The sequence below is a fragment of the Pimephales promelas genome, chromosome 8 (genome assembly GCF_988280905.1).
Source record: "Pimephales promelas chromosome 8, fPimPro1.hap1.1, whole genome shotgun sequence".
NCBI lineage: Eukaryota > Metazoa > Chordata > Actinopteri > Cypriniformes > Leuciscidae > Pimephales > Pimephales promelas.
Window position 1 is genome coordinate 11,111,507 of NC_142776.1, and position 12,094 is coordinate 11,123,600.

General features: G+C 37.8%; 1 protein-coding gene across 3 annotated transcripts; it reads left to right on the top strand.

Annotated features, from left to right (window-relative positions):
- Window positions 1–1,430: 1,430 nt before the first annotated feature.
- zbedx (zinc finger BED-type containing X) lies at window positions 1,431–9,765 on the top strand. 3 transcript variants are annotated; one of them, XM_039655735.2, is made up of 3 exons: window positions 1,431–1,829; window positions 3,632–3,892; window positions 7,857–9,765. In XM_039655735.2, exons 1-3 carry the CDS (start codon window positions 1,662–1,664, stop codon window positions 9,579–9,581), a joined length of 2,154 nt encoding a protein of 717 aa, XP_039511669.2. In that variant the 5' UTR covers window positions 1,431–1,661; the 3' UTR covers window positions 9,582–9,765. The 3 variants fall into 3 exon arrangements, with proteins under 3 accessions (XP_039511669.2, XP_039511671.2, XP_039511670.2); XM_039655736.2 differs by lacking the exon at window positions 1,431–1,829 and adding an exon at window positions 2,121–2,267; XM_039655737.2 differs by lacking the exon at window positions 3,632–3,892 and having other exon boundaries at window positions 1,432–1,829.
- The last annotated feature ends 2,329 nt before the right edge of the window (window positions 9,766–12,094 follow it).

Sequence of the window (12,094 nt, forward strand, 5' to 3'; positions counted from 1 at the left end):
CAAAACAAAAATCAACACAAAAATGTGTTAAGGAGCACAAAATGAAGCTTCTGCCATGACCGTTCCCAGTTCCCTGACCTGATAAGTGAACTGAAGAGAAGAAGCGCCAACATGGATCTGGGAATCTGAAGGATCTGGAGAGATTCTGTATGGAGGAATGGTCTCTGATCTCTTGTCAGGTGTTCTCCAAACTTATCAGGCATTTTAAGAAAAGACTCAGACCTAGTATCTTGGCAAAAGGAGATTGCAAAAAGTATTTAATAAAAGAGTGCCAATAATTGTGGCCAACGCGTTTTGAAGAAAAACATTTATTTCATAATGTGATTTTCATTTGCATTAACCTGCTAGAAGTACTCATCAGAGTATGTCTACATAGTGGCCATAGGGATGGACATGGTTAGAAACAATGCTCAGGTAGGCCGTGGCATTTAAACAATGCCCAATTGGCACTAAGGGGCCTAAAGTGTGCCAAGAAAACAACACCATTACACTACCACCACCAGCCTGCACAGTGGTAACAAGGCATCCATATTTTCATTGTGTACGCCAAATTCTTACTCTACCATCTGAATGTCTGAACAGAAATCGAGACTCATCAGAGAACAGTAAACAAATACTGTGATTTCGCTGATATATGCACCTTCTGTAAGAATGAAAACTAAAACATCTGTCATGTCTATTTCTCTTGTAATGTTTCATCAATTTTCTGGAATGATTTGAGATGTTAATTGTTTTTCTAAGGGTGTTATGCATTAATCTACGCATTAAGAATGTCATTTGTCTTTTTGAAAACCGAAACAAATCTTTAGAATCTTCTGTTAACTTCCTTATCCGTGTGGCAAAGTTTTACTTTCACAAATGTTTCTTAAGAAAATTCATACTTTTAAGATGTACAGTAAAGTATTTCATCAAATCACTAAAATTATAGATCATAGAAAATTTCCTTCTTTTTTATAGAAATATGATGAGATATTTTATGTACCATGATTAATATCTTTTTGCTGTTTCTTTTTTCCTTCTTCTTTGTTTCGTTCATTTCATTTTTTTTGTCTGATTGTGCAAGAATGATTTTTACTTGTTTAATATATTACATTGTTGGAAATGTTCTAGATTTCTAAGAGATGCGTGTTTGTACTATTGTAATTTTTTCTTGAATAATAAAATGAGAATAACAGTCAATTTTATAATGGTTATTTTTCTGAAATGAAATGAGACATCTTCAATGACATACGTGCCTGACAAATGCAGAGAACACAGCCTTCGAAATGAAAGACTGATTTTTTTCTCAATCAAATTTGTGTTGTGTGTGCTTGTGCATGAGAAGGACCAGAACATTCAGCGTGTTGAGTTTTGAGCTCCAGCCTAGGCTAGTGTCTTTGATCCTTGCTACCAGAAGGTGGTGGTAATGAACTATTTTACTTTGTCCTCCGCCGGAAACAGCAAACGGAAGAGAGAAGAAATTTGTCTGTTGTTGTTTAGTAACGGACTACTACACGATATTTAGATTACGTAATTAGATTACAAAAACCAAGAAGCTGCAAATAGAAAAGGATATATAATTTTTTTTTAATTACACGATTAAATAGTAAACAGCAAAAATAATTTACTGTATTTGTTCTTTCGTTTTAAAAGAGCTGACCACGCCGGAGCCTCGTGTGAAGATGGAGCGGGGACGAACAGCTTTTGACCACTGGATGCACAGACACTACTTCACGTTCAGGGATTTAAGAGACAGAAACATATCCGTTCAGTGCAACCTCTGCCTTCCAAAGATCAACATCTTGTCCACTGCGAGGGACTCTACATCGAATCTAAAGAAGCATTTGGAGGTACATTTGCGTGTTTTCTCAATTTTAATATCCAAATATTGCTGTTTAACGCCTTAAGTTTTTGGAGCGAATATGCAAACTCTGACTGTAAAAAAGACTGTTTTTTGGTAGATTCGAGATCGAGCACAGATTAAAGCTTTTGTTACATTTATATAACGTTAGGTGAATACAAGGATGCAAGAGATAATATCATTTTGTGACTTAAACACAGGTATTAACGTAGGCACTAATTTGACTGTTTTTCAGGCAAAGTTTCAAGCGAAACGTGGGGACAGAATCAACAAAGTGGGAGTGGTTTTGAGTTTGTAGCCAACAAATTTACTCTATTAAACAGTGTTAAGTTAAATGTTAGCTGTTAAATTAAGACCCGCTAGTAATAACGTACAATAGATTCAGTCATGGAATGAGAAAGATTCATTTGAAAGCGATTTGTCGACGGTGAGCAGAACTATTCCTGTTTATTATGTTGTACAAAGCATTTACTGTTTTCAAACTCGTTAGGTAGTGTCGACTCTAAAATGTAGATACAACGTTTGTAAGGATTGTTTACTCTTCGTAAAATTTTGACGTAAATACTTTGTTATTTGGTAATGGGTAGTACCACGTTTGGTTTGTTTATTGTGCTTTCCAGAGGAAAATGCCGCTTGGGTTACAATTATATCCCAAAACTCCATCTTACTCGATCTGTTTATAAAATATAGTCTACAACTTAATAAGATGCATAACATCGGTAGACTTGTATTTAAAAAAAAGAAAATGCTCGTCTGAGAAAATGGCGGACGGCAGCAGTTTCTTAGTGGGATTGGTCAGTAATGTTGTTAAGGCGGGATAGTGTTGTATACAACTTTGCTGTATGTTGTGTCCGAAAAAGTCCCCTATCCCTTATTTAGTGAATGTCTTATCCACTACACTAGAAAGGAGTGAATGGAAATTGGAGAATGAGTTCAGAAAACGTTTTATAAAAAACGAAAATGAAACATTCCTTTGCAGAATTGTTAATTTACATTAGTGTAATAATGTATCCCCCTCCCTGTTACTAATGAATAATTTCAGTATTAAAATGTTCGTATAGTTAAAGGGATAGTTCACTCAAAAATGAAAATTGTTATCATTTACTCACCCTGAAGTTGTTCCAAACCTCTATTTCTGTAGAAGAATTTCTTTCTTCTGCTTAACACAAAATAACATATATTTTGAAGAATATGGGTAACCAAACAATTTATGGGGCCTCATGGACTTCCATAGGATGGATGGGGAGAAAATTATTATGGAGGTCAATGTCACAATTCGGTTACTGACATTCAAAATACCTGGTTTTGTGCTCAGGAAAGGAAAGAAATGTATGGTTTTGTAACAACTTGAGGGTGAGGACATAATGACGGATTTTTTTTTTTTTTGGTGAACTATCCCTTTAACCATGCATTCTGTAGTAGAGCTTTATAGGATTGAATGAGTGCATGGATAATCTCCACCCTAAATAATGCACACAATATGGGATTGGGGTGATCCTAGACACAGCTAGATTTCTATTTGGCATGGTTTGTGACATGTTCATTCCTAACAGTATAATGATTGATTATTAATTTATTATTCATCAAAGCACTTTATCTTGTTCAAACTAGCAATGTAATGGTATGAAGGTTTTCCGGTACACGGTTCTAAATAAAGACGGTTATTGTAACACAAGTTAGGATTTTTACTTTGAATAAAACCAAAACAAGATTTTTTTTCTATTTACTAAACGTTTAATTAAGAGAGAATCATAAATGTCTAAATTGCGACTTTCTCCTCTTTCATTTAAGTGTCACTCACCTTGCCAGATGCGCAAACGGCAGCACACCGAAATGTCGGAGCCTGAGCCTCTTTTTCTCCCACCCAAGCGGCTGAAGTCCGTTGTCTGGGAGTATTTTGGGTATTTAAAAGACCCAGGAGGCACCATCCTTGTTGATGGTTATCCAGTTTGTAGAATGTGTCGGAAAAAAGTGTCTGCACGGGCGGGCAACACTTCAAACATGATGCACCATCTCCGTGACCACCATCCCAAGGAATTTGCAAAGTTGAATGTAAGTGACCATACTATAAATCGCCAACTAATAAATTATAGACCGCCTTTCATAAAATTCATAAGAAAATGGAATAGGCCTACACTTCAAGTTTTGAAATGAATAATTTTTTTGGTAGGTTAACATTATTTTGGTGCATTCTGTAAGCCCTAAATGCAACATTATTATAGGGCATATAGGCTACATAAAAAAAACCCTGTATAATCGTGTTGTATTGTACCGTGAAGATCTCATACCGTTACACTTCTAGATCAGCTTTCCTGAAAGCTACTGTCCCATTTTGTCCAATATGTTAAAGGATAGTTCACCCAAAAAATTTTTTTTCTTAATTTACTCATCCTGATGTTGTTCCAAAACTTTGTATGTTATTTTTGTCTGTGAAACACAAAATATATTTTGAAGAATGTTTTGAGTAAGGATGTCCTGAGTCATTGAATATTAGGTAGGCTATCTGCCGATACAATCCTGATCCGATACTTGTAATTTCCTAGTGCTTGGTGTACAACTTCCAGTACAATTAAGTTATTCAAATCAATCTAATGTATGGGCCATGCAGAGACTTTCTTGGGGACAGTGACTCAAATGTAAAAGGGACTAATGCAAATTTCTTTATAAAAATTATAATAATGCAAACAGGTGTATTTATAATAATGTAATTATAATAATGCAAACATGGGTGTGCCATGGATAAATAATGGAATAGTCTTAGGGTACCTTTACACAACAATGTTATGCTTAAAGCAAATACATTTTTACTTTAAAGGGTTAGTTCACCCAAAAATGAAAATTAAGTCATTAATTACTCACCCCCATGCTGTACCAACCCCGTAAGACCTTCGTTCGTCTTCGGAACACAAATGAAGATATTTTTGATTAAATTTGAGAGCTGTATAACTACCACATTGGCTCCTAAGGGACTGCCTCTTGACGGCCCAGAAAGTCAATGAAGAAAATGTTTAAATATCCCAAGTGACTACCGTGGCTCAACTATATGTTTATCAAGCGACGCGAATACTTTTTGTGCGAAAAAACAAACAAAAATAACGAGTTTATTCGACTATTTCTTTTCTTCCTTGTAGGCCAGAAACGAGATTTCCTTAGGTTTCCACGACGCATGCGTGAGAATTGCTATCTGCTTACACCAGCTTACACTACTTCAGATCGCAATTCTCGCGCATGCGTCGTGGAAATCTAAGGAAATTAGATTTGCTTACATTTCGCTTGATAAACTTATAATTGAGCCGCTGTAGGCACATGGAATATTTAAACCTTTTCTTTAATGACTTTATGGGCCGTCAAGAGCCAGTCCCTTAGGCAGTCTATGTAGGACTGATCCAGCTCTCAGATTCAATCAAAAATATCTTTAGTTGTGTTCCGAAGACGAACGAAGGTCTTACGGGGTTGGACCAGCATGGGGGTGAGTAATTAATGACTTAATTTTCATTTTTGGGTGAACTAACCCTTTAAACCTTATCCCTAAATTAAACATGAACAAATACATAGAGTGAACTAGAGTATTTTTTTATTTTTAAAGTGCAACAAATAAATCTAGGAATCTAAAAAGATTATATGAATAAAATAAGAAAATTTCTTTAACTAACTTAAATTAAATTAACTATTTAACTTAATTAAATGAATGACATTTCAGTTTTGACTGCGGCTGGTCAGCCAGAATAATAAACTCAATAACTTTCATGTTGTTGGTTATTTATTGTTCGTTGGCTGTCTTTTGAAAACATTTCTCTTCGTTCAGACCCTGTTTACACGAGAACGCTCGCGGGTGAAAATGTAAAAAATATTTTATCCGATGTGCCTTGCGTTTACACGGCGCAAGACACAAAAAAGTGAAACCACCCTCCAGAGTGGAAATCTTTAAAACGCTTTACTGCCGCGCTCCCGTGTAAATGGTAAAAACTCAAAGGTATGCGCAAAGGCGCTGGCTTGGTGTTGTTGTAGTATAGTGGAGTGCATTGAATTTCACAGACTTTTGCGTCACCATCTGCACGCAGATTTCACACCCAAAACGCTCGTCTAAACGCAGAATAAAAAGTGATAACGCTGCGCCACTTTTGCGTTTTCTCTTCAGAATCGTTTCCGTGTCTGACGTTTCCGTGTATGACTCTTTCAGAGATTGTTGATTCTGACGCGGCTCATCCTCCGTCTGCCATCGTGTTCTGCGGGTTGGCGGGTGTTCAAATGTTACTTGTGTTGAAGGTTCTAATACTTGTTCTACCCCTCGAAATTGCAGTATGGCATGAGACATGTCGCCATTGTACTGGCTGGTTGGTCCAGTCTGAAATACAGCCAAACTGGGGACATTATGCCAGGGCGCACATACGCGCGTTTTCTTCTTCGCTGGTCTAAACAGTGGTTGCTTGTTGCAATTCACAACATTCTTTCGCAGTAGTTTATCATTACAATCTTATGTAGCCTATATCTAAAATATTCCCAAACCCAGGGCTCCAGACTAACTTTTCCACTGGTTGCACTGGTGCTACCAACTTTTTCAGTTGGTCGCACCAGCATATAATTTGGTAGCACTTTTTTTTTGCTACATGCCATGGGATAGTATTTAATTAAATGCGTTTATGAGTAAATTCATTGTCGTCAATTTGTGCTCATTTTGACCATGAACTATGCGCTGTCACTTTAATTCAGCGCGTGCAGCACAGCAAAAATAGACTCGGTGTGTAAACGATCTCTGCACTGCTACTCCCCTCTCCTGGATCCAGTCTTAAAATTGTTAGCCTCTTGTCTTTTTTTTACATGTCGCACACTGTAATTTAACTTGCAAGCATTCACTTCCTGATGGTTGAGCGTACTGCGCAGGCTCAAACTAAGCTTGACGACGTAGATGTGACATGAGCAACCGTTCTGACCTTTTAGTAACTGTGCCAAGACAAACCTGAATTGAAATCTGAAACAAATCTGTTGTTGAAATATTTTGTCCCGTTGCTTTTATTGACTCTCTATCTATGGGCGTCTACGATCTTGTTCACCCAATCTTGCCTCATAGACAGTAAAAGTTTGCATGCAAGCTTCTCCTGTCTATACGGTAATTTCTCTACTGTATGACAGAGAGTCCCGAGGTTATGACGCAATCATTAGCCTATTTTTTAAAAAAACGGCATTTACGGGGCCTCAATGTAAGATACAAAGTAATGGAGCCTTTTATAATTTGTAAACATTATACTACTTCTCTCAGTTAATGTCTATGGCGAGTCATGCAGGCACTGGGCAACTCCGCAGCCGACCTAACCGCGGGATAAAATAGTCAGAATATAAACGCTTATCATGGCGCTTTTCCATTTTATGGTACGGCACACTCTGGTGCTTTTCCACTGTATGGTATGGTACGGCTCGCTTTAAATGGTATCACCTCTGTTGAGGTTCCAAGCATACTGTACCGATACTAAAATGTGATGTGAACACGATTTCGATTAATTCTCATTGGTTCTCACCTGTCACACACATTTGAGCTTCTTTTCTTTTTAATGGCAGTTGGCAAACCCATTTGAAGGTCCATATAGCCACTTACTGCATTACAGCTGATGTAAAATAATCGGGCTTAGGATAGCCTATACTGAACATTTAAAAAAAAAATAATTAGAAGATTAATCAGCCCCAATACTGATTCTTAGAAGGTTTAGGACATCACTAGTTTTGACTAAACAATTAAAGCCACTGGGGTCCAAAGCAGAATTGAGCCCCTTTGACTTTTATTGTATTGATAAAAACTGTTCAAGGACTCCTATCCTTCATAGGACGTTAATTCATTATTGTTTTCAAGCCCATAAGAAATAAGTTCCAAAAGTGATTTTTAAATGTAAATTAATGAATCTTTTATCTTCTAGGGCAAGACATGCCTATCAGTTCATGTTTTAAAATGTTTCATGTGTCTTGGTTTCACCAAGTTTAAGAAAATAAAATAAATGTCTTGTTTTAATTTTCCTTTGTCCTCCAGAGAAAGCATGCTGTGCCATGTAGGAAGAGATTAAGGGATGCACAAAGCAGTGATGGACCAAGCAATTATGGACCAAGCGTTGTGGAAAATCAAACGGAAGAATCATCCGAAGCAAAAGAAACTAAGGCCGATCCCACCGTTTATTATCAAACACAATCCAGGCTAAATGCACTGGTTTTTAATTTTATTGTGGAGGATGTGCAACCCATTTCAATTCTAGAGCAACCTGGCTTCAGAAAGTTGATTGAAGCATTAAGCAGAGGCAAAAAAGTCATGAGCCGAAATGCTTTTGTCACCAGGCTTGATGTAGCATTTGATAAAATGAAAGGGGAGATAAAAGCAAAACTTGACAAAGTACAGACATTGTGTACAACTGCTGACATATGGTCGGTGCAGGACAGAAGTTATTTCGGTATGACTTGTCACTGGCTCGAGGACAATCTCGAAAGGAAGTCTGCTGCTCTTGCCTGCACAAGAATCCCTATCAGCTACACTTGTGAAACCATTATAGCTAAAATTCAAGAAATTCACTCTTCCTACAACATTGAGAGCAAAGTTCAGGCCACTGTCACTGACAATGGTAACAATTTCGTGAAGGCTTTTAAAGAGTTCTCATCTGAGGACGACCAAGAATTGGAGGACAGTCGTTTTGAGGATTTGGGCAGTATTCTTTGTGATGGAGAAATGGGTGGAGACTTCTTTCTGAGTTATTTCTTGCCACCCCACCAAAGGTGTGCTGCCCAAACATTGAACTTGATTGCATCAAAGGATCTAGCAGATGCTGTCTCAAAGGCACCGTCAGGCAAACTGCACAGTAGCGCAATGGCAAAATGTGCAGCGATATGGCACAAGACCCATTCCTCTTCGGAAGCTGCTGAGTCAATGGAATCTATTGCAAAAATGACAATCACAGGACCTTGCCTGAATAAGTGGAGCTCAGAATACTGTGCCGTTAACAAACTGATGTCACTTACTGATTCACAGCTCAACGAATTGACCGAAGCCTTGGGTGTCTCAGGTTTTACACCTGATGAAACTGCGTATCTCACAGAATATACAGATGTCTTCAAACCAGTGGCTTTTGCGCTTGACCTTCTGCAGGGAGAAGAAAAGTGTTTCCTTGGCATCGTGATACCAACGTTGTTGACCCTTAAAAGGAAGCTCGAGGAGAAGGCAGCAAACACCCGCCTTTTCTCCCAGGTCATTGAGGACACCGTCAAGGCAATTGACTCGGGCTTCAAGCAGGTATTTGACAGTTCTGATGCTAGATTGGCTACAGCCACCATGCCACAATTTAGATTGTGGTGGTTACCAGAAGAAGAGAGGGAAGCTCTTCGGGCACAGTTGATCACTGAGGTGGTACAGGTAGACCAAACCTGTACTGAAGAAACCGAGACCAATGGAGGCTCTGTTCATGAGGATGATTTCTTCTCGTATGGACCTGGAAGTTCTGGCAACAAAAGTGGTAAGATGGAAGCAGCAGAAGAGGTATGGCTGTATCTCCAGGGCACAAACAAAGATCTGAAGTGCCTAAATGAATTTCCAGGTGTGAAAAAAGTGTTCATCAAGTTCAACACAACGTTGCCCTCAAGTTCCCCAGTACAACAGCTCTTCAGCAATGGGGCCAACGCTGTGATTCCAAAAGGAAATCATCTCTCAGATGAACATTTTGAGCGTGTACTCCTTTTACGTTACAACAGCAAAATCACCACTGCTTTGGAGTAATTCTTTGAGTACATTTGCTGATGTTTATTGTAAAATAAATTTAATTTTTTTTTCTGTATAGTTCATAGGATATATGTTCTGTCTACCCCTACCACACCCAAAATATTACAACTATTCCACACAAATGCATGTGCCACCAAATTCAATTTGGAAAACATTTATTTCATAGTAAATAAATTTGTTACTTTTAATGTTTGGAATAGTGGTTCTAGAACCGTTCTTAGAACATGGTAGTCATTGAATAACTTAGATAAATTAGATTAGAGCTTACTCTAAATTAAGATTTAAAGGGATAGTTCACTTTGAAATTAATTTTTGATATGTTTTAGCTTACCTCAAGGGCATCCAAGATGTAGGTGTCTTTGTTTCCACAGCATTTTCAATTTTGACATTTTTTGGTCAAACCGTTGTTGTCTGTCAGTCCTATAATGCAGTTTTAGGGGGTCCACCTCAAAGAGCATGCACAGAGAAGTCAAAATTAAACATGATTTAATGACACACTGATGGCCTAAGACACGAAACGAGCGGTTTGTGTGAGAAAACGAACAGTATTTATATAGTTTTTACCTCTTGTTAACAGCTATGTCGAACTGATCTGAATCAGATGTCCAACTGAACCGACGGTTCAGTTCGGTTCAGTTGGACATCTGATTCAGATCAGTTCGACGGCTGTTAACAAGAGGTAAAAACTATATAAATACTGTTCGTTTGCGCACACAAACCGCTAGTTTCGTGCCTTAGGCCATCAGTGTGTACTTGCATTCACGAGTCATTAAATCATGTTTAATTTTAACCTCTCTGTGCATGCTCTTTGAGGTGGACCCCCTAAAACTGCATTATAGGACTGACGGAAAACAACAGCTTGACCAAAAAATGTCAAAATTGAAAATGCTGTGGAAACAAAGACGCCTACATCTTGGATGCCCTTGAGGTAAGCTAAAACATATCAAATTAATTTCAAAGTGAACTATCCCTTTAAGTCATGTTCAGAGCTGTTGTAAAATACTTAAAAGCTTTACTGTAACCACACATTGATGCGCCAAGTTGCTACTTTGCTTAGCAACTGTAAGCAAACTATATCACTTGGTGGAGGAACTGTTTATTCTGATTCTCATTACTAATAAAAGTGTTTTTGAACATTGGCCTCTCTTATGGTTTCTGTAATTTTGTGAGAGTAAGAAGACAATTAAAAACACAGTCTTTGACCATGATTATGTGGGATTTAGGCAGCTAATCTGTGTAAAATCCCTCTAACACACAGCCTTAAGTTGCGTTTCTTTAAAGCTGCAGTCCAGCTTTTTTTCCTCTTTGTCGCCTGTTCTCTGTTCAAAATCTGCAGTTGCAGTCATTCGTGGAATTATCAACTTGATGTGAGTTGTACTTCAACACCCTCGACACGGCACAGCGCGGATCTTAAACCTCTCTCTCCTTTTGGCACTGGCATCTATCGATGACAAACCGGCTAGCTACCGAGCAATAAGATACATTAGAAGTAGCATTAACAATTAACAATAATACTTACCACACATTTGAGGTGTTGTTGCTTCATTGTCCTGGGATTTGGGATCGGACTCTGGGTAGAACATGTATAGGCGAATCATTCCGGTTGCTATTTTACAACATTGGAAAAACAATTTTCCTCACGTGCACTGACGAGTGAGAAAATATGCAACTCATTATAAAATGCAAAACTGTTATCCACTTACAGCAGTGGGCGTTTACTTCCAAGTCTTGAAGCAGGGTCGGGCCTAGTTTAGTTTGTACTCGGACGTGAGACTGCCTGGGAATACCAGGAGATATTAGCTTTTGCTTCATCTTCACTACTCAGCTAATGCACGTCATTGCTCGGCTCTGACAGTTTTTTCTTTATCCTTTCAAATTCAATTCTTTAATTTTTCTTTCGGTGAGGAAAAATCATTGTCATGATCATCGTCATTCTTCATTTCCCCTCCAGAGGGCGATCGACAAGCTTTATTCTCTCTTAGTCTACATCTCTGCAAGATGTAAACACTGGTCCAGAAACGCTTCCTGTTTCAGTTTGTAACTGTTTTTATTTCACATGAAAAGAAAACATCTTAAAGATGTTTGTTTAACTTTTTGATCCACTTTTATATGTTCTGTTGGTTGTATTTTATCCCAGCTTTTACGTAGTGTTAAAAAACTGAAACAGGATGTGCTTCCTGACCAGTTGTTTACATCTTGCAAAACGGTCTATAACCACTCCTCTCAGCTTGAATTAAAACAGAGGTTCCCAAACTTTTTTGTCAGCTAAACCCTAATATTTCAACACACATTCGCATGTTCGTGGTTTTCTGATGTTGGTAACGGTCACATGAGGACATGCAAGTAAACAGATGACACAATATTTAATATTTTTTCTTTTTGTCCTTTACGTCTCGTTTTTTTAAATTTGGTTTTAATTTAATATTTATATATAGAACTGGGAGTATAGGGCCTATTAATATATTATTGTTTTAAGTCTAATTATTGTATAAATTATTGTTGTAAGTCTT

Bases quoted from the DNA above. Each gene is read 5' to 3' on its own strand.
- zbedx (XM_039655735.2), top strand. From the start codon at position 1,662: ATGGAGCGGGGACGAACAGCTTTTGACCACTGGATGCACAGACACTAC. The intron at 1,830-3,631 runs GTACATTTGCGT...CTTTCATTTAAG, and splicing joins ATCTAAAGAAGCATTTGGAG to TGTCACTCACCTTGCCAGAT. The intron at 3,893-7,856 runs GTAAGTGACCAT...TTTGTCCTCCAG, and splicing joins AGGAATTTGCAAAGTTGAAT to AGAAAGCATGCTGTGCCATG.